The sequence below is a fragment of the Rhinoderma darwinii genome, chromosome 4 (genome assembly GCF_050947455.1).
Source record: "Rhinoderma darwinii isolate aRhiDar2 chromosome 4, aRhiDar2.hap1, whole genome shotgun sequence".
Taxonomy (NCBI): Eukaryota; Metazoa; Chordata; class Amphibia; order Anura; family Rhinodermatidae; genus Rhinoderma; species Rhinoderma darwinii.
The window spans coordinates 69,693,923-69,717,213 of NC_134690.1; the positions used below are offsets into that span (position 1 = coordinate 69,693,923).

Sequence of the window (23,291 nt, forward strand, 5' to 3'; positions counted from 1 at the left end):
ATACTGTGTGTATGACTATGTATACCGCTAATTCTTATTTATACACACTGTTGGTTTGTGTAGACAATTTAGTAAAGTGTTCTCATAAGTTACCCAGAAGATGATTGTGTTACTGACCTAGCTGTTATCACGGATATCATTAAAGTGGACCGGTAATAAGTATTACGGGACGCCGGGTGTACTGCACGTTCTTCTGTATTATGTCGTCACCTGGAACGCCAAAGATTTGTGATGTAAGCTGTGTTTAATGCCTAGGTTTAAAGTTACAGATTTAATGTGTGCGCTTCATGTATCAAAACAGTCTCCGAGAAAGTCGCTTACACTCAATAACCTAGGACAAAGGGAGTCTTCGCTGAGACACATGAAGCCCATTGCCTTTATATCAGATCAATGCCATTTTATGGACCGAACCAGTAGTCTCTGAGGCCGGTGTTATGTCTTTTGCTTAATTAAAAAATAGCCGATTGCATTTTGCCAGGCTACAGATATAGCTAAATTTTGTTTTACTGTCATCTTGACTTCCTCAAGATCACCACATGACCTATATTAAGTGTTTACTAAATGTTCTGCAAAAGCAAATACTTCCATTCTCTTTTCTTTCAGGAGGCAACAATTTTCCTTCTATATATTGCTCACTGTTGAGGGGGCAACTGTTAATGGAAAATGCTCAGAATCGATGTTTTCTCGATGTACCCTCAAGATGTTCATCAAGAAAAAAAATATGAAAAAGTTCCCTGCTTCTCCAGTCCAGCCTCCCTGGATGACGTAGCAGGCCATGTGACCGCTGCAGCCAATCACAGGCTGCAACGGTCACATGGCCTGCAACGTCATCCAGGGAGGCTGGAGTGAACATCAGAGGAGGGAGGGGCTAAGTATGTGAGAAAATTTACGCAGCGGAATTTATGCCCGAAAAAACGCAGCACAGTGTCCAGCTTGATGCAGTGTATCCGCCCTGAATACGCTGTGTGTTCCTAACCCAAAAGTGAGTTTAATGGTCGTCAGATATTCCCGATTGTCGGCCAACCTTTTCCCCTGCTTGCTTCAGAGTGAGCAATGTGCTGAAGAGAAACTGCCCCTGAAAAGTAAACTGGGCTTTATACGAGCCCGTTTTTGTTTTTTCCCCTCGTTATTTGGTATAATATACTATATGTAAAGCAAATAAAATATAGAAAAAGGCCCTGAGGGGGCAGGTCTGTGGTAATCTGACCGTTAATACATACCAATATGTTGACGTCTCATTTTGAAAACAGAAGCATCCTCTGAGGTAAAAAGACATTTAGGCCTCATGCACATAACCCGATTACAGATCCATGTAACACGGATCTGTGAAACGGCACCCATAGTATTATATTGGCCCATACTGCGCCTCCAGGTGCCTCTGCTGTGATAGTCACACATTTGTCTGTTTTTCCCATGGATTCTGAATGAATGTTAGAGAAAAGATTGTGGCGTGTTCTTTCGAATGCCGTATTATAGGTTTAGTCTCTCCTAGAAAGAATACTACTTGTACACCTCAAAAGCCCAGCAACCCTGAATATTGGTTTTATACAATAAAGAAAAAAAATATCTCTACGGTGTTTATGCTTTTTTTTATCTGTGCAATTATTTTTTACTGCTTTTGGATATTGATTTTTGTGCTAGGACTAGTTTCTAGTATTTCACCTTTATCAGAACCAACTGCACACAAAATGGAGGCCTTGTCCAAAGAAGTGTAAGTTGGTGGGAAAAAGGCAACCTCTTTGGTTGTTATGGGGAACACAACATCTGTTTCTTGCCCTAGTATTCCTAAATAAAATGGAAAAATGTTCATGGGTGACAGGCTGACATTTGATAGAACACGGGAGTCTTTTTTTTTTTTCCAATGTACTTTAATATGGCCAAATTTTCATTCTGTGTCTTGAGTGCCAAAAATATAAGAAACAAACTAGTGCAATAAATCACAATTAGGCCTCATGTGCACGGCCGTGATTTTCGCGTCGGCCGGCAGCGGAGTGTCACCCGCGAGCCGCCTGCAAATCGCGGGCCATGAACATGGCTGCGGCCATTATTTTCTACGAGCTTGACCCGAAGAACATGGCCGTAATAAGACAGGTCCGTTCCTTCTGCGGTGCGGGCTCCTGGGCCATGCACGGACCATAAAAACTACGGTTGTGTGCATGGCCCCATATAAATGAATGGGGCTGCAATTCTCCCATGGATTTTCGGGGGAATTGCGGCCGCAAAAGCACGTTCGTTTGCATGAGGCCTAAGACTGTAAACCCACTCGGGGGCTGTCTTTTGGGATAATAAATATAGTTTTACACAATAAGACATCCACCTCTAGAAGTAGATGAAATGTGACCATCACTTTTTTTTTCCTTTTAATATGTACCGTGTGTGTGTGTGTGTGTGTGTGTGTGTGTGTGTGTGTGTGTGTGTGTATATATATATATAAAGCTATTATATTTTTCAAGTTTCTGATACTTCACGTCTCTACTAATAGCTGCAGCTGCCATGATAACACAAGCGCCACCCAACCTTCCAAACACACATACTAAAAACGTAATTAATAAATAAAGACCAAGAGACAATGCAGATGGAATAAAATGACTGCGGTATTTATTAAGGGGTTACATAATAAATAAATATTAAACTTGTAATGAATACCAAATATTTAAATAAATATTAAAAACCAATAATTCATGACCTTGTCCACCCATAAACTGGGTGACTAACCCCCCACTAACAAGATACCGCGACCATAAAAGGGACGGGGGGGGGGGCCATGATGTTCCTCTTCTTCATCCAACTCGGACGGGCAGCAGACCACTCCAAAACCTGAGAATATATATATTCAAAATTCCTGCCTTTTTACCAAAGGGAACCAATGAAAACACCAGATTTTCCCGCCACATAGGAATTTTCCAGAACCTGTGCGTGCCAAGACCAAGTAGGTGGGGCACCACTGACCTGAACCTGACCTCATACAGGTAAGTACCAAATAAAAATAGGGGAAAAAGAGGGTTAAACGAAATGGCCTTTAATGACCCTAAAAGGAACTGAAGGAAAAAAGGGGGGGCGCCGTGTTACCATGAGGGGCCATGCTGTAAACAGGCTAATAGCACCTATTCTTTACATCAGATGCTCCGGTATCTTCCGCACTAGGTGCTGAATTGTTGTTCCCGAATAGTCGTTTCCATCTGTAATTAAGGCTAAAATTGCGGACCAATTAATTTCTACAGGCCTTGGACACCTTTCCTTATGTTTACGGATGCGTATCCGAGCTGTAGAAATGATCTCCAAAATATAGAACATGTCCTATTCTTTTCTGCAATTGCGGCACAGATTCACCCATAGAAGTCTACGGACGATTCTGCAATTGTGGACGCCTTTAATTTAAATTTAAAAACCCTTACGGTTGTGTGCATGAGGCCTAAGTGTTGGTCAATGCACGCATCCTTGTGGTTTCATGTCTATCGTCTTACAGATTTTGCATAGCATGATGTATTCAATATTGGTTCATAGATGCATGAAAGATCTAATGATCCGTAGTACAGGAGGATCTGATTGTTATTAGCTATATGGGAGAAAATATGGATAAGAACAGACAAAAATGAAAACCTTAGGGTATGTTCACACGGCAGCGTCTATTACGGCTGAAATCACGGAGCTGTTTTCAGGAGAAAACCTCCTGAATTTCAGACGTAATGGCATTTTGCTGGCGTTTTTCGCTGCGTCCATTACGGACGTAATTGGAGCTGTTTTTCTATGGAGTCAATGGAAAACGGCTCCAATTACGTCCCAAGAAGTGACAGGCACTTCTTTGACGCGGGCGTCTTTTGACAGCGGCGCGTAAAAAAATGACCGTCGGCACAGAACATTGTAAAGCCCATTCAAATTAATGGACAGATGTTTGCCGGCGCATCGGAGCCGTATTTTCGGACGTAATTCGAGGTTAAAACGCCCGAATTACGTCCGTAATTAGGGTGTGTGAACCCAGCCTGAGGGTATGTGCACACGTAGTGACCAAAAACAACTGAAAATACGGAGCTGTTTTCAAGGGAAAACAGCCCCTGATTTTCAGACGTTTTTTGAGCAATTCACAGTTTTCGCAGCGTTTTTTACGTCCGTTTTTGGAGCTGTTTTCATTGGAGTCTATCAGAAAACTGCTCCAAAAACGTCCAAAGAAGTGTCCTGCACTTCTTTTGACGAGGCTGTATTTTTACGCGTCGTCCTTTGACAGCTGTCAAACGACGACGCGTAAATTACAGGTCGTCTGCACTGTACATCGGCAAACCCATTCAAATGAATGGGCAGATGTTTGCCGACGTATTGTAGCCCTATTTTCAGACGTAAAACGAGGCATAATACGCCTCGTTTACGTCTGAAAATAGGTCGTGTGAACCCAGCCTAAGGGTGAAATGAACATTGACACAATGCTGACCTTAATAAAGAGCTACATGCAGACACAACCATTAGGCCCTGTTCACACTGAGGCTTTTTTGCGTTTGGACTTTTGAGGCAGATTTTGATCTGGCTGCACACCGTTTGCCGCGTTTTTTGGTCGCGCCCATTGAGTTCCACGGGCAAAAACACCGCGATATACGCTTTCTCTGCCTCCCATTGATGTCAACGGGAGGTCATAGGCGTAAATGCCCGAAGATAGGGCATGTCTCTTTTTACCACGAGCTTTAAAAAACCCGTCCGTCTCCCATTGAAATCAATGAGAGGCATTTTCGGCTGTTTTTTGGCGTGTTTTCCGATGCGGTTTCCGTGTCAAAAAACGTGTCAAAAAGTTCTGTGTGAACAGTGCCCTCTTTTGCCTCTGCATTTTAGTATTACATTGAGGGAATATATATGGAAAGATAAGCAGAATTTGTGTATAGTTTTTTGACCGTTCTTAATGATGTATACAGTAGTTGTATGTGTAATGTAGGGACTTCATTGAACCTTGAATTGACTAGTTTTGTGTGTTACTTTTTTTAATATATAAATATACACACAAAGGATCTATGTTCGGCTGGAGACTATTTACCCTCATATAGGGCCATACTTGGTAAAAATGTAGAATCCCATTATTGTTCTCCACACACACCACCCCACATTTCCTTTGAGATGTAACCACCAAGTCATATGAGGCCTCCATTGCGCACCCATATGGTGTGTCTAGCCAAATGTTAGTTCAGAGGCTGTGGTTTGAGAGGGCAGGGAATCTAAAAACAGATGAGGTATTCCTGCTATGATACGGACCTCATTGGTACCTATGTTTTCCGTCGTTCTCTGCCATCAACCTCTATAAGGAGCCCTAAAGTCAACAGGCTTGAGAGATGTTATGGTTCGCCGCTGAAATTGAATGTTTACCATGCGCTTGACTTGATGGTACATTGGATTTTCAAGAAATTTTACTTCAGGATTTATTGGAAACCTGAAAATGATGTGAAGATGGATGATCCCATTTTAATACATTGACTGTCATTATGAATTTTCAGACATAATAAAGTGTGTTTATAATTTTACAAAAATGAAGAAGTCTTTGTACTATGTGAAGATGAGTCCTGATCTGCAAATTCATGTTTTCTTCTTTACCTTAAAAAAAAAAGAATCACATTGCGTCAACGCAAGTAATGCTTGTGAATGTGGTTTCGTTATTACACACGACGTGATGCGTTTTTTTTGTTGCAAATGACTCATTTGTGACACGTCGACATTCATATTTTGGGGTTTCAAAAAGCCACATGCGATTTACAAATAGTCATGCAACAATAAATTACCGTCAAATCCCAGTGACATGTCAGAAGTTTTGATCAGTGGGGGCCTGATCACAGACCCCCCACCGATCGCTAAAAAGAAGCGCTCACCCGCTTTAGTTTCTGACTGTTTTTTCTCGGAAAGCCGAACAGTTGGTGTATGGGCTCGTAGACTTTCTCTTGAGCCTGTACACCAACTGCTCGGCTTTCCGAGAAAAGCCGACCAGAAACCAAGCGGCTCATCCGAGCGCTTCTGTTGCTTTGTTTTAGCAATCGTTGGGGGCCTTAGTGCTTGGACCCCCACCGATCTAAACTTCTTACATGTGAGAAGTTTGCCGAAAGTTTAGTTACCCTTTAAGGTTCTGAGTACATGACTGCATTACACCTTGCTTGGGTCTGTGCTGGAGCTGTATATTTAGTGCCATGAATGGGATCAAATCCTAGCCTATGAGATCACAAAGGCCTTTCCTAAGCCAGTTTGGTGCAGGGTTTTTTTGGGGACCGTGTCCCGCACAATGATGTACATGGTGCATGTCATGGGAAGCGCCACCTTTACGACTTCTGACATACATGTACGTTATTGTGAACGCATATAGAATTTGATTGACAGCTGCTCTCATGCATTAATCACTGGGATAGGAGAAAACTCCACTGCTGGCCACTTTAACCTATTCAGCACCATTATCGTTCTTGATTGAGGTTCTAGCAAAGAAGGGAGGCTTCTTCTGTCAAGTCTCCGTAACCCCTAGCATTGCAGTCGCTGCGGCAGATGGTTTCATGCTGTGGAGATCATATGCTTCTATGTAACATCCAGTTCAGTTGTTTTTACCCTCCAAACCAATGCCGCCTCGTGCACGTGGCTTTATAATGGAGGCTGTAAGGAATTGGAATGTAGCACCCATAGAGGTCTATGGGGGCCTACTGTACCGCTGTATTTTTTATTCAGTGTGGTATACACCATTGTATCTAGCAGAGGATAACCCTATAATATGGCGGTATGCGGAGAGCTGTGTGCATGAGGCCAATATGTACATAGAAATAACATATTGTGTGAATCCTGGGTTGTCTCTAGTGAAGCTTTAGGCTCGAGTCACACAGGATGAAAATGCTGCGGATTTTCCATCCAGAAAATCCACAGTGAATTACAGACCGGATGGAAATCAAGGCGTGCTGCGGTTTTTAAAATCTACAGTATGAGGGTATGTTCACACGGCCTATTTTCGCCCATTTTTCGGGCTGTAAACGCCTGAAAAATGGCTGAAAAATCGGAAGCAGAACGCCTCCAAACATCTGCCAATTTATTGCAATGGGAAAATGGCGTTCTGATCCGACAGAGCATTTTTCGCTACGTTTTTATACGCGTAAAAAAAGGGTCACGAAAAAGAAGTGCAGGACACTTCTTGGGACGTTTTTGGAGCCGTTTTCCATAGACTCTATTGGAAAAAGCTCCAAAAACGGCCGAAAAAACGCAGCAAAAATCGCGAGTGGCTCAAAAAACGTCTGAAAATCAGGAGCTGCTTTCTCTTGAAAACAGCTCCGTATTTTGGGACGTTTTTGACTCTGCGTGTGAACATACCCTTAGAGTGGAAAAATATCTGCAGCATTTCCATCCTGTGTGAATCCAGCGTTAGTGCTGCTTGGGATTTTCTTTAAAGAGGCTCTGTCACCAGATTATAAGTGTCCTATCCCCTACATAATCTGATAGGCGCTGTAATGTAGATAACAACAGTGGTTTTTATTTTGAAAAACAATCATTTTTTAGCAAGTTATGACCTATTTTAGATTTATGCTGATGAGTTTCTTAAAGACCAACTGGGTGTGTTTTTACTTTTGACCAAGTGGGCATTGTAAAGAGAAGTGTATGAGGCTGACCAATCCGTGACTAATCAGCATCATACACTTCTCATTGTTCCAGCCCAGCATGATCCACAGCACAGTGTGATTGTGCAGTGAAAGAAGCTGGGCTGGAACAATGAGAAGGGAATGAGGCTGATTGGTCACTGATTGGTCAGCCTCATACACTTCTCTTTACAATGCCCACTTGGTCAAAAGTAAAAAACACGCCCAGTTGTCTATTAGGAAACTCATTAGCATAAATCTAAAATAGGTCATAACTTGCTCAAAAATGATTGTTTTTCAAAATAAAAACCACTGCTGTAATCTACATTACAGCGCCGATCAGATTATGTAGGAGATAGGGCACTTATAATCTGGTGACAGAGCCTGTTTAAATCTAGGTCATGGTTTACTATATTGCATTGGGTACGGCTGGCACGAGCTGGCAACTACAGTAGCCACTTTACTACAGGTAACAGATCTGGGAGTGCTTTTATATAGTGTTTTATTCATATTGTACAATGCCTGAAAATTCCATGTTTTCCATGGAAGTCTGTCCTCTTTTTGTATTTTTTTGTTAAACTGTCCATAGACAATCTGGCTGTGCCACCTAGTGGGTTATCATATTTTTTAAACACCATAATGTGCCATTTTCTATGTAGTTAAGCTTCTTAGCCGCCTAACATGGTTATGAACATACACGCGTATATTCTTATTTACAACCCTGTATTGTTTTTTGTTTTTAATCCTGTTATTTGAGCACTAAACATTACCGACGGCCTTTATTTTTTTTGGCAAAAAAGGATATAGAGTAAGGCTGGGTTCACACAGAGTTTTTTGCAGGTGGAATTTCTGCCTCAAAATTCAGTTTGGAAGTTTGAGGCAGATTTTCCTCTCCCTGCTAGCGGCCATAGAGCACCGCGGGCATAAAACGCTGCGAAATACGCTTTCTCTGCCTCCCATTGATGTCAATGGGAGGTCAGAGGCGTAAGCGCCCGAAGATAGGGCATGTCCCTTCTTTCTCCCGCGAGACAGTTTTACCGCTCGTGGGAAAAAGACGCCTCCGCCTCCCATTGAAGTCAATAGGAGGCATTTTCGAGCCGTTTTTGACGAGTTTTGCGGCGCGGTTTCCGCGTCAATTTTTTTTTAAAAAGACTGTGTGAACATAGCCTAATGAAGGTTTAAACACAATATTTTTAGAAAACAGTGCGTTGTTGTTTTTTTGTGCAGAAAAGCACCTCATCTAGTTTGAAAAAGTCACCCATAAGGGCCGGTTCACATCAGCGTTCGCTTTCCGTTGAGGGGTTCCGTCGTGGAACCCTGCAACGGAAAGTCAAACGGAAACCACAGCTTCCGTTTGCATCACCATTGATATCAATGGTGACGGAAACACTGCTAATGGTTTACGTTTGTCACCGGTCTGTCAGGTTTCCGTTTATTTGACGGAATTAATAGCGCAGTTGACTGCGCTATTGATTCAGTTGGAAAAACGGAAACCATTAGCAACGTTTTCGTCACCACTGATATCAACGGTGATGTGAACCGGCCCTTATATTTTCAATGTCTTTTTACGCTCTTCAATCTGTTATGTGAAACTGGAGCAAGAAATGCTTCTCAGTTCTGTGATACCCTCTTCCAGTAAAGAAGAAAAATAATAATAAAAAAAACAAAGGTCTTAGTAGTTTTACTTTGCGGTTTTGAAAAATATTGAAAAAAAATTAAGAATGAAAAAAAACCTGCCGCCCAACGTGGGGCTCGAACCCACGACCCTGAGATTAAGAGTCTCATGCTCTACCGACTGAGCTAGCCGGGCTTCTAGTTCTCATGCATTTTCACAATATCCTTTATGTGTATTTGAGAACATGATCTATGCAGAAAGAAAGACAGCTGTTGAAGCCTCAGGAGAATGTGTGAATAGATAAGCATTGGTGGTTCAGTGGTAGAATTCTCGCCTGCCACGCGGGAGGCCCGGGTTCGATTCCCGGCCAATGCAGTCATGTGTTTTTTTTTTCAAAACCATATTTTAGTAAGGGATAATTTGACTAGCAGAAAAGATTACTTTGAAAAAAATACATACAACTATGTGTGGCTATACAAACTTGACAAATCTGCAGCTCTGTTTCTTTGTCTTTAGTTTGTGGCATAAATGCTGGAAACTTCAAATATTGCAATTATAATATCCTATATGGGACACAAAGCAGGGCTGGATGTTCAGGTGTTTTGACAGATAGGGACTGTCCACTGAGATTGTCGTTGCTACAGAAATGCAGCTGCATGGACATTCAAGTAGCTGCCAGGTGGGATATCCAGATGTACAACCAGACACCTCAGGGAGAAGCAGTTTTTTTTTTAACCCTTTCTTCATCGCTATATTGAAAATGAGAGTTAAGGTCCTCTTACACGGTCTGTCCTGTGCCGTGTAAACAAGCGCTGTCTCGTTGATCGGCGCTCGTTTGCTCCTGTCACAAGGAGCTATGTATGGGGACGAGTGGTCGTTACTCCGATCACTCGTCCCCATACATTATTATCATGTCGGCAGCGCCTATCTCCCCCTGCTCGCTAACAATGGTAATTAGATTTACAAAACAATATGCATATCTTAAAAGTTGATAAACAAAACTTAAAACATTTTTTAGAAAAACTTTATTAGTTACTATATGTCTATAAGGTATACCCCCCACACTAAAATAAACCTATGGACTTTTATATCATAGTTTTCTATTTTATTTTGATACTTTAAATTTTATTGGTTTAAAAAAATCTAAACAGATCAGAAGAAACTGCATCAAAACTGTGTGTGTGATCCTGGCCTAAAGGGGTTTACTGAGCCAAAATCAGTTTTGTCTTTAGTCCCCGAGCTGCTTCTCCAAGGGGTTAATTAAATAAAAAGTAATATATACTGATGGAGTATGGCTACTCATTATTTATGTACTGCACTGTACAATGAGGACACTTATACACCGTGGTCACTCCGTTTGTGTAGAGCTGTGTCAGAAATAAGTAACAGAATTTTAATGCTAAAGGCATAACCTGAGTTCATGACTTAGATGTGATCGATTACAGATGGAACCTGCATGAGCCACTTTCACTAAAGCCGTCAGTCCAGCGGACCTCACGGATCCAGGTCTTAGCACCTGATACAGCTACTCTGTATCAGGATACAAAGCTGCTGTATCTCAAAAAGTAAAAATAATCTTTAATAAAAAACTTTTTATAAAGTTGCACCAATCACACTGAGAATCTATCACATGAACTTAGATGTCATCAATTAGAGGTGGATCCTACCTTTCGGAGACACATAGGATCCGCTTTCACTGAATCCATCAGTCCCGTGGACCTGACGGGTACAGGATTCAGTGAATGATACAGCTGCTCTGCAGTGGCGTAACTACCGCTGTAGCAAAGGTAGCGGCTGCTACGGGGTCCGCAGCATGAGGGGGCCCGTGCCGTCGGCCGGAGGCTCCGTAAGCAGCCGCTATGGCAGGGGCGTAACTAGGAAAGACTGGGCCCCATAGCAAACTTTTGACTGGGGCCCCCCTCCCCCGGGTGTCACACAACCCCCCCTTGTAGATAGTGCCTTTTTTACAAACCCCCTCTTTTGATAACGCCATACAGCCCCCCTGTAGATAACGCCATACAGCCCCCCTGTAGATAACGCCATACAGCCCCCCTGTAGATAACGCCATACAGCCCCCTTGTAGATAACGCCATACAGCCCCCTTGTAGATAACGCCATACAGCCCCCTGTAGATAACGCCATACAGCCCCCCTGTAGATAACGCCATACAGCCCCCTTTGTAGATATCTACAGAGGGGGCTGTATGGCGTTATCTACAAGGGGGCTGTATGGCGTTATCTACAGGGGGACTGTATGGCGTTATCTACAGGGGGGACTGTATGGCGTTATCTACAGGGGGACTGTATGGCGTTATCTACAGGGGGACTGTATGGCGTTATCTACAGGGGGGACTGTATGGCGTTATCTACAGGGGGACTGTATGGCGTTATCTACAGGGGAACTGTATGGCGTTATCTACAGGGGGACTGTATGGCGTTATCTACAGGGGGGACTGTATGGCGTTATCTACAGGGGGACTGTATGGCGTTATCTACAGGGGAACTGTATGGCGTTATCTACGGGGGGACTTTATGGCGTTATCTACAGGGGGGACTGTATGGTGTTATCTACAGGGGGGACTGTATGGCGTTCCCTACAGGGGGGACTGTATGGCGTTACCTACAGGGGGGACTGTATGGCGCTATCTACAGAGGGGGCTGTATGCCATTATCTAGAGGGGGGACTGTATGGCGTTATCTATGAGGGGGGGCTGTATGGCGTTCCCTACAGAGGGGGCTGTCTGGCGTTATCTACAGGGGGGACTGTATGGCGTTACCTACAGGGAGTCTGTATGGCGTTCCCTACAGGGGGGGTCTGTAGGGAGCGCCATACAGCCCCCCCTGTAGGGAACGCCATAGAGCCCCCCCCCCTGTAGGGAACGCCATACAGCCCCCCCTGTAGGGAACACCATACAGCCCCCCCCTGTAGGGAACGCCATACAGCCCCCCCTGTAGGGAACGCCATACAGCGTCCCCCTGTAGGGAACGCCATACAGCGTCCCCCCCTGTAGGGAACGCCATACAGCGTCCGTCCCCCCTGTAGGGAACGCCATACAGCGTCCCCCCCTGTAGGGAACGCCATACAGCGTCCCCCCCTGTAGGGAATGCCATACAGCGTCCCCCCCTGTAGGGAACGCCATACAGCGTCACCACCCTGTAGGGAACGCCATACAGCCCCCTCCCCTGTAGGGAACGCCATACAGCGTCCCCCCTCCCAAAAAAATGCGACCTACAGTGTGTCCTAATAAAAGACATGTATCCCCTATCCACAGGACAGGGGATACATGTGTGATCGCTGGCAGCGATAGGGAGAACGGGGGACTGAAAGTCCCCCTGAAGTTCTCCATGATTAACCTCTAACTTCCGGCGTCTGCGCAGCTCAATAAAAATGAAAGGAGCGCTGGTCACGCATGCGCACAAGCGGGACCGGCGCTCCATTAATTTCTCCGGAGCTGCAGACAGACCCTGGAAGTCCGAGGTTTGTGATGGAGAACTTCAGGGGACTTTCAGACCCCCGTTCTCCCTATCGCTGCCAGCGATCACACATGTATCCCCTATCCTGTGGATATCCTGTGGATAGGGGATACATGTCTTTTGTTTAATGGCAGAGCGGGGAGATACCTCCCTGCTCTGCCGTAGTGATCAGTGGCGTTCCCTACAGGGGGGACTGTATGGCGCTATCTACAGAGGGGGCTGTATGGCATTATCTAGAGGGGGGACTGTATGGCGTTATCTACGAGGGGGGGGCTGTATGGCGTTCCCTGCAGAGGGGGCTGTCTGGCATTATCTACAGGGGGGACTGTATGGCTTTACCTACACTGAGTCTGTATGGCGTTCCCTACAGGGGGGTCTGTAGGGAACGCCATACAGCCCCCCCCTGTAGGGAACGCCATACAGCCCCCCCCTGTAGGGAACGCCATACAGCCCCCCCTGTAGGGAACGCCATACAGCCCCCCCTGTAGGGAACGCCATACAGCCCCCCGTGTAGGGAACGCCATACAGCGTCCCCCTCCCTGTAGGGAACGCCATACAGCGTCCGTCCCCCCTGTAGGGAACGCCATACAGCGTCCCCCCTGTAGGGAACGCCATACAGCGTCCCCCCCCTGTAGGGAACGCCATACAGCGTCCCCCCCTTTAGGGAACGCCATACAGCGTCACCACCCTGTAGGGAACGCCATACAGCCCCCTCCCCTGTAGGGAACGCCATACAGCGTCCCCCCTCCCAAAAAAATGCGACCTACAGTGTGTCCTAATAAAAGACATGTATCCCCTATCCACAGGACAGGGGATACATGTGTGATCGCTGGCAGCGATAGGGAGAACGGGGGACTGAAAGTCCCCCTGAAGTTCTCCATGACTAACCTCTAACTTCCGGCGTCTGCGCAGCTCAATAAAAATGAAAGGAGCGCTGGTCACGCATGCGCACAAGCGGGACCGGCGCTCCATTAATTTCTCCGGAGCTGCAGACAGACCCTGGAAGTCCGAGGTTTGTGATGGAGAACTTCAGGGGACTTTCAGTCCCCCGTTCTCCCTATCGCTGCCAGCGATCAAACATGTATCCCCTATCCTGTGGATAGGGGATACATGTCTTTTGTTTAATGGCAGAGCGGGGAGATACCTCCCTGCTCTGCCGTAGTGATCAGTGGTGTCCCGCTGTAGCAGCCATAGTGGCTGCTAGCGGAGCCTCCGGCCATGGTAGGGGCCCGTGCCGGCGGGCCACACGGGCCCCCTCATGCCGCGGGCCCCGTAGCAGCCGCTAATGCTGCTACGGCGGTAGTTACGCCACTGCGCTATGGCTACTACAGCGCGATGCCACTGAAGGGGTTGTTCCTACAAAAGACATGCATCCCCTATTCACAGGATAAGGGATACATGTGGGATAGCTGGGACTCCCAGCGATAAGGAGAACGGAAAGTCCCCCGAAGTTCTCCATGACAAACCTCAGACTTCCGGGGTCTGTGTCGGCAGCTCCATAGAAATGAATTGTGCACCGGTCACGCTTGTGCGTATGCGTGACCGGCGCTCCTATCATTTTTATTGAATTGCGCAGACCCCGGAAGTCCAGGTTTTTTCATGGAGAACTTCGGAGGGACTTTTAGTCCCCCGTTATCCTTATCGCTGCCAGCGATCACACATGTATCCCCACTCTTTTGTAGGACAAACTATAGGCCGTTTTTTTTGTTGTTTTTTTTTTTGGGGGGGGGGGGCTGTATGGCGTTATCTACAGGGCGTGGGCTGTATGGCGTTATCTACAGGGGGAGGGCTGTATGGCATTATCTACAGGGGACTGTATGGCGTTGGCGTTATCTACAGGGGGAGGGCTGTCTGGCGTTATCTACAGGGGGAGGGCTGTATGGCATTATCTACAGGGGGAGGGTTGTATGGTGTTATCTACAGGGGACTGTATGGCGTTGGCGTTATCTACAGGGGGAGGGCTGTCTGGTGTTATCTACAGGGGGAGGGCTGTATGGCATTATCTACAGGGGGAGGGTTGTATGGTGTTATCTACAGGGGGCTGTATGGCATTATGTACAGGAGGCTGTATGGCGTTATCTACAGGGGGAGGGCTGTATGGAGTTATCTACAGGGGGGCTGTAAGGCGTTATCTACAGGGGCTGTGTGTGGCGCTATCTACAGGGGGGCTGTATGGTGCTATCTATAGGTGGTGCTGTGTGGCGGAATCTACAGGGAGGCACTATCTACAAGGGGAGGTTGTGTGATACCCAGCGGAGGGGGGCCCCAGTCAAAAGTTTGCTATGGGGCCCAGTCTTTCGTAGTTACGCCCCTGCTACTCTGTATACAGAATACAAAGCAGCTGTGTCTCAAAAAGTAAAAAAATGTTGTAAATAAAAATTAATTTGAAAGTGGCACCAAACACTCTGACTGACATTTTTATTAAAAAAAATATATATAAAAAAAAAAAAATCACTTTCAAGGTTTAGATAGACTGACAAACGTTGTATGTCAATACATTGACTGATCACTAGGTGGAGACATATACCAAATAATGAAAAAAGTTTAAGCTTTAACCACAAAAAAAAGCAGAAAAAAGGCTTGTGAATGTTATTCACAATATGAATCAAGAATCACTTAACAACTAACATTATTGTTCACAAGACCCATTGATATGCTCTAATGGTACAGGGCTACATAGTTATACACTTATACACCAAAACATATATAGTAAAGAACACTTTTCATGTCCTTCACATTCAAAATCAGCCTCACTAATTATAACTAACACTCAGCAGAAAGTCGTTTTCAGAAAACTCTTTTGCTCTTACCGCAGGAAAAATCCAATATGTCCAATCAATTCTTCCATTGATATCAGCAGCTGGGCACGGCTCCGAGGCTGGGTTCACACGAGCATGTTACATCCGTAAAGGACGGAACGTATTTCGGCTGCAAGTCCCAGACCGAACACACTGCAGGGAGCCTCACACTTATGTACGACGCTAGGAGTCCCTGCCTCGCTGCGGGACAACTGTCCCGTACTGTAATCATATTTTCAGTACGGGACAGTAATTCCACGGAGAGGCAGGGACTCCTAGCATCGTACATAACTATGATGCTAGGAGCCCGGCTCCCTGCAGTGTGTTCGGTCCGGGACTTGCGGACGAAATACGTTCCGTCCTTTACGGACGTAACATGCTCGTGTGAACCCAGCCTAATAGTACCAAATATTGTACCATATAATGTACTGGGAAACTGGGAAAAATGTCTATGTGGGTTGGAAAATGAAAAAAAAAAAAAAAAAAGATTTTTCTATGGTTTTTGGGGTTTCACTTCTACAGCATTCATCATGTGGTAAAAACAACATGTTAACTTTATTCTGCGCGTCAATACGATTACGGTGATACCAAATGCACAGTTTCTTTAATGTTTTACTACTTTTACAAGGAAAACAATTGTTAAAAACAAAATTTGTTTTGTGTCAGCATATTCTGACAGCCACAACTTTTTTATTTTTTCATCTATTGAGCAATATTAGGGCTTATTTTTTGCGGGGCGAGATGTCGTTTTTATTGGTAGGATGTTGGGGTTCATAAGGCTTTTTGATCACTTTTTATCCCAATTTTGTACGCAGGCTTCTTTGCTTCCCCTTGGGTTGCCTCACCAACATTCAAGACAACATTCTACATGACTGGTGTAACGTGGGCAGAAGAATATTCTTCATTGCTGTACCTGCAGGTGTTGTCCTGGCCGCACCTTCTGAGAATTGTGTAGATGAAGTACAGGATTTCCAGGTCTCAGTGAGGTGTCAGATATGAGTGTAAGCAGTATCAATGTGCGGTGGCTCCTCGGACCAGAGAATGGATACAGAAGTTAATCTTTCAGTTTGGAATGTAATAATATGGGACACTGGTAAAGTGAGCAGACAATGGACATCCAAGGATATATACTGCGAGTGATACTGATGTTCTTGATTTCTGCACCTCCTGCATATTCAGGTAGGATTGTATAAGGATGACTTCATAGAACACGTAGACTCCAACATAGAATGTAAGTTGTGGTGCAAATAAGTCCAACAATAACTTATATATACTGTCTATCATCTATCTATCTATCTATCTATCTATCTATCTATCTATCTATCTATCTATCTATCTATCTATCTATCTATCTATCTATCTATCTATCTATCTATCTATCTATCTATCTATCTATCTATCTATCTATCTATCTATCTATCTATCTCTGCATCTATGTGTGTGTGTGTGTTTTGTATTATGCTCCTGTAGTTACATGATTTTCAGCTGGTGGTAAGCTCAAATTTATTGGCGAAAATGGCACAAATTGTGTAAAATTTATCAAAATGTATCATTATAAATTTGCAAGGCATGTTAGGCTTCAAACACACATCTGCATAGTCGGCTGCGCTTTTGTTTCCGTCCAAACACCGGAACCCTTTCACAACGGAGACAAACTGAAACCATCAGCACCGGATCCGTCACCGTTGAAATCAATGGTGATGGAAACGGAAACCTATGGTTTCCATTTATGTCTGTCAGGGCTCCGTTGCGACAGAAAGCTCAGACGGAACCCTAGCGCAGATGTGAATGAAGCCTAAGGGTATGCACACACGATAACTGCATTTACGTTTGAAATTACGGAGCTGTTTTCAGGAGAAAACAGCTCCTGAATTTCAGACGTAATTGCTCGTACTTGCGTTTTGCGGGGCGTCCATTACGGGCGTAATTTGGAGCTGTTCTTCATTGGATTCAATGAAAAACGGCTCCAATTACGTCCCAAGAAGTGTCCTGCACTTCTTTGACGAGGCTCTTATTTTACGCGCCGTCTTTTGACCGCGACGCGTAAAATGACAGGTCGTCGGCACAGTACATCGACAAACCCATTGAAATGAATGTGCAGATGTTTGCCGACGTATTGGAGCCGTGTTTTCAGGCGTAATTCGAGGCGTAAAACGCCTCCATTACGCCTGAAAATAGGTCGTGTGAACCCAGCCTAAGTCCTTTCTTTTCTGTATGCCACTTCAGGGCTGGTGTACATATAAACCAAGCGATGATGCACATCTTTAATAAATTTGGCACATTTTATGACTATAAATTGGCCACGTCTCTTTTTCTAGACTGTTGTATAAATTGTTAATGTAGCTGTAAAAAGTGTCTAAAACGCAGGATATATTTGTACTCCAAATTTTGGGCGCAATTTCCTTAGTGAATGCCCCTTAATGTGTTCAGTCTCTCTTTTTCTTTTGTTCCACCCAAAACATTTTAAGTGACAAATGCGGCTGTTTTTCTTCTTTACCCACAATCATCCCACGTTCTAATTTTTTTTTTAGGTCACATGGTTTACCGCTTATGTCTTGTACTAAACCTTCTGGTAGTTGCTCTTTACCTTACATACCTCCCAGTGTTCTGACATCATAAATACCTCCAGGGGGGATTTTTGTCAGGTTTATTTAGACTGTGTAGAAAAACTTAACAGATTCATTTTAATGCAGTGTTATTCTTGCTGTCAAAATGATAGTAACCACCGCAGAACCCCCACTGACCACATTATAAGTCATTGAGGTCTGTCGGGTGCCATTGGCATCATCCGTCACACAACAGATCCCGCACAGTGCCAAATGCAGATGTGAACAGAGCCTTAGAGAAAAGCAGTGGCGTGAATGGAGCATTTTCTTATTTGTGGTACATTCATACAATTTACTATGCGTTACTTTTAAAGCCCTGTTCACATCTGGCTCTGTCAGGAGCCTTTGTTGCAGCGCTATTTTGTCCGGCAAAATGATGGAAACCATCCAGAGCCCATTAAGGTTAATGAGTTCCGCTGGGTGCCGTTGGTTTGCGTTACGTTACGGATCCGGCGCTTCCATTTTTCCTGTTCTTTTCTTCCCCTGACAGAACAGAATAGCAGACATCAAAGTGCAGAAGTGAACAGAGCCTTACTATGTTTTTTGTTGATGGATCATATTCATTTCTATGGGAAATAAAAAGCTTATATCAATCTTCATAAGTTCTGTTTTCAGGTTTTTTTTCAGGATTCATCATGGTCAGTTTTTGTGTGGGAAGGGGGTAACATTTTTTGATTGAGGAAAAAAAATTGGTCTTTTGAAACAATAAATATTGAAACCACCAAAGTTGTCATTAGGGGTAAGGTGGTATTTTTGTGTTCCAGCAAAACCGTCCCAAGATCATAAATGTCTCCATTAGTAGGAACATAACATTTACTTCTGTGATCCAAAAGCATATTGCCTGTTCTTTTCAACTTGTTGATCCCTCACACATGCAATCTGCCTATTTCATAACCCATTACTTGTCCGATCCCTTAGGTGCCTGAATAAAGAGGCTGTCTGGGTTCAGTAAATTAAACAGGTTTTTCACTTTCTGAAAACTGATAACCTATCCACGGGATAGGTCATCAGTATATGATCGGTGCGTGTCCAACACCCGGACCCCACACCGATCCGCCATTCCAGCTGCCTCTGTGCATCGGATGTTTGGAATAGTATGCAGTGGTTTGAGCCGGAAGCAGATGTCTCCGACCACTGCATAGTGGCCATTTGGCAGAACTGCAGCTTGGCTCCTATTCACTTGAATAGGAGCCGAGCTGCAGTACTGCAGCATGACCGCTATTTTTTGACCGGAGCCATCTGCTTCCGGCAATATTCTCTGGTGCTCTAAGGCAGCCGGAGTGGTGGAGCGGTGCGGGGTCCGGGTGTCGGACACTTTTTTTCTGAAAAACAGACCATTTTTTATAAGGAATAAAGGAGAAAAAGCACCCCAATATTTGTAAAACAATTTCTCCTGATTATGGCAATACCCCATATGAGGTCATAAACTGCTGTTTGGACCCACGGCAGGGCTCAGAAGGGAAGGAGCGCCATTTGGATTTTGAGCCCAGATTTTGCTGGAATGGTTTTCAGTGCCATGTCGTGTTTGCAACACCCTCGAGGAACCAAAACAGTGGAAACCCCCAAAAGTGACCCCATTTTGAAAACTACACTCCTCAAGGAATCTTTCTACGGGTATAGTTGGAATTTTGACCCCACAAGTTTTTTGCAGAATTTAGTGGAATTAGGCCGTGAAAATGAAAATCGACTTTTTTCCAGAGAAAACATAGTCATTTTTAATTTTTACAAGAAATAAAGGAGAAAAAGAAAACCAAAATGTGTAAATCAATTTCTCCCGAATACGGCAATACCCCATATGTGGCAAATAACTGCTGTTTGGTTCCACAGCGGGGCTTAGAAGGGAAGGAACGCTATTTGGCTTTTGGAGCTCAAATTTAGCTGGAATAGTTTTTGGGTGTCATGTTGCATTTTCAAAGCCCCTGAGTGACAAAAACTGTGGAAACCCCCCAAAACTGACCCTATTTGGGAAACTACACCCCTTAAGGAATCTATCGAGGTGTATAGTGAGCATTTAGACCCAACTGGTCTTTTGCAGAATTTATTAGAATTAGGCAATGAAAATGAAATTTTTTTTTCCACTTAAATGTTGATTTTTTTTCATTTTCACAAGGGATAAAGGATAAAAAGCACTCTAAATATGGTAAAGCAATTTCTCCAGAGTACGGCAATACCCCACATGTGGTCATAAATATATTTTTTTCATTAGAAATTAATTAACCCTTTCAGGATGGATCCATTTTTTTTGCTTTTTTTTATTTTCGTTTTTCTCTCCCCGCCTTCCAAGAGCCATAACTTTTTAATTTTTCCATCAATAGAGCGGTGTGAGGGCTTATATTTTGCGGGAGGAGTTGTAGTTTCTATTCACACTATTTAAAGTACTATATAGGGGGGCGTGGCCAGCTACGGGAGAGTGAAGACGTGCTTTCTCCAGCTCCTCACCCAGTGTGCTAAAATCGGCTGACATCCACTCTCAGACATGGGGAAGACGACTAAAAAACACAAGGCAGCAGCCCCTACCTGCCCCTCATCACCCCAGCGTGATATCGGGGAATACTTCGGGCGACAACCCCAGATGCAGCTCCGGGCCTCGATCCGGGCCGAGGCCAGGGGTCAAGATGGCCGCCCGACCTCTCCATCTCCACTGTCTCAGTGCCCTAAGCTGATAGAGACGGCAACAGAAGTCGCTCACTTACCCGTCCGGGTCCAGAATCTGGAGGCCTCCGATTCCGCATCTCTTCTCCGGGCTGTGGAGGATCCTGCGGCCCGGCCGTCCTCGCCTGCCTGCATCCAAGATGGCCGCCGGGACTCTGTGGTGCTCGGATGTGGGCCTGCTCTGGGGAATACGGCCCCCTTCATAATCTCTCCGGATGGGAGAGCCCCGGTGCAGAGGGTATCGGACCCTCGGTCTCATTGTGAGGCATCTGGGGCTCCCTCCGCGGCAGGTGCCGCTTTTCTGCCATCAGGCCTCGTGGCCTCTCAAGATGGCCGCCGGCGCTCTCCGGCTGGCCTGCAGACGTCGGGACTCCATCCACCTACGCCATTGCTTTCATGGCCTGATAGCCAGCTACCTCCTGGACCTGACTGCGGCCTGCTACCACCTGATCCGGCCTCCAGGGGCGCAAGAGACGCCACAGCTGCCCTGACTACAGCTCCACAGCAGGACGATTCATATGAGAGGCGCAGTGAGTACCGAGGCTCTGAACCTCCTGCCCCCAGTGTCACTTTACAGCCTGTAGGGCCACTAGTTCCGGACCTCCCCACTCCTCTCAGGGGCCCTGGGCTGGTGGGGGCCCTCCCATCTTGGTCCTCCAGCTCCTCAAGGAGCAGCACCCCAAAAGTCCCCTCAACCACCGCCCCGGCCGGGCCTGTGGGATTCCCCCTTCAATCCGGGACTTTGCCTGCATTACATACCCGTGACCAGGGTCCTCAATTCCACCCACTTCCTTCTCCTGACCTGGAATATGCCCATGCTCCGATGGATATACCAGCAGACCTTGCATTAAGTCTCACAGACCCGTCGTCTGGAGGTATGTGTGAAAATAGGCCGGCGACTCTTTCAGACATCCGCCAGCTTGTCCAACTGTTGCCCACCAGGGCTGATATGTCTTCCTTTGCCAGACAGATCGTGGAAGAATGTAAGCTGGAGTTTACTCAATTTCGGGCTGAACTTTCCTCACTTTCTACAAGGGTGGACACTCTTACGCAGGAGCGGGTTGCTGATAATGCCACTATTGCAAATATCCAATCTACTATTCAGCAGCACTCAGCTCAGCTGTTCACTTTGCAACAACACCTCGATGATATCGAAAATCGTAACAGGAGGAACAACCTACGTGTGAAAGGATTGCCCGAATCTATTCCTGCGTCCGATCTGTTTTCAACTCTCTCCACCATCTTCAATACTTTACTAGGCCGTCCGCAAAATACCCATATAGAGATCGACCGGGCACATAGAGCTCTCCGCCCTGTAAGTGCTGATGATCCTCGGCCGAGGGATGTCATCTGCCGAATCCATTTTTACGCAATCAAGGACTCTATCCTGCAAAAAATCCGGCGGCAGCCCATCATTCTCCATCAAGGCACGCAGTTACGTATTTTGCCGGATTTATCTCGACATACGCTGGCGCAAAGAGCTGCTCTTTAGCCCCTGCTGGAGGTGCTCCGAAACCGGGACATCATTTACAGGTGGGGCTTCCCGTTTGCCCTGATGGTCAGACAGGATGGCCGTACCTATACCGTGCGATCCCCGACCGACTTGCCTAGTTTCTTGCGGGACTTGAACCTTCCTCATGTTGTGTTACCAGAGTGGCCCTCACTGTTATCCTCTGCTGGCGGAGGATCGAGAGGGAGACGCCCGCTCCCTGGGCCTCTATCTGTGGCAGAGGGTCGCCCTCCACGAGGACCCCGCAGAAGATCTAGACGCCGACAAGAACGGGACCCTACTCCACCCACGGAGACCGCCCGTTCGGCGTGATGACCCGGATTTCACACCCCTGGAATCCCTCCTTTTACGTATTTACTTGCTGTCGGATTTCAAGAATGCCTGTGGTTTTGAGTATTACCTTCAGATGCCTTCCAATGTCTTCCTCTCGCTCATTATTTAAAGTGTGCAATGATGTTAAGCTGTCAATACTTATAATATGGTACGCTGGGGAGTGCGGATAACTCTTATGCGTAGTTGTCACCTTCCCCCTGTAGGTTTTGGACCGAATTTTTGGTCTACCGCAATTGTGCGCTTAGCTGGTGCGGCAGTTGTTTTCTTACTGCCTTTTTTGTTTGATTTTATGTCTGTGTTTTTCTCTAATGCTCTGTTCTTTACTCCTAGCTTGTTTCCCTCCTCTGCCTCCCTCCTGGCGATCCTGGACTCCGATCCCTCGTGCGTTAGCCGGCATACTTCAGCGAGCCGCTTAGTCTGCACCCATGGCTGACCTTACTATTGCCTCCTTCAATGTGAAGGGGCTGAATGTTCCTGAAAAGCGGGCGCAAATTCTACACCATCTACACAAGCGTAAGGTACACATTGCATGCTTCCAGGAAACACACTTTAAGGAGGGACATACCCCTACTATCAAGCACAAACATTACACTACGTGGCATTTCAGTAATAATCCCCTCTCCAGATCGTGTGGAGTTGCCATAGCCCTCCACAAGTCCCTCCCCCATCAGGTTGTCAATCTGGTTGTCGGTCCCGACGCAAGATACATCATCTTAGTGCTTAATATTGGTGGGAGGGA

The 23,291-nt window shown here is 45.6% G+C and overlaps 1 protein-coding gene and 2 non-coding genes across 4 annotated transcripts in view; 2 read left to right on the plus strand and 1 right to left on the minus strand.

The window, feature by feature from the left end:
* Nucleotides 1–831: 831 nt before the first annotated feature.
* Nucleotides 832–23,291, plus strand: part of IL20RB (interleukin 20 receptor subunit beta) — a 121,506-nt gene continuing 99,046 nt past the window's right edge. Inside the window, exons 1-2 of one of the 2 annotated variants that reach the window (XM_075861187.1) lie at nucleotides 832–982; nucleotides 16,267–16,630. In XM_075861187.1, the coding sequence (XP_075717302.1) occupies nucleotides 16,561–16,630 (70 nt within the window). In that variant the 5' untranslated portion in view covers nucleotides 832–982; nucleotides 16,267–16,560. Of the gene's footprint in view, nucleotides 983–16,266; nucleotides 16,683–23,291 lie in introns of those variants that run through there. The other variant, XM_075861188.1, reaches the window with a different exon arrangement.
* TRNAK-CUU (transfer RNA lysine (anticodon CUU)) lies at nucleotides 9,303–9,375 on the minus strand. The gene has a single exon. It is a non-coding gene; the product is annotated as a tRNA-Lys (tRNA).
* On the plus strand, nucleotides 9,485–9,555 carry TRNAG-GCC (transfer RNA glycine (anticodon GCC)). Its single transcript has one exon. It is a non-coding gene; the product is annotated as a tRNA-Gly (tRNA).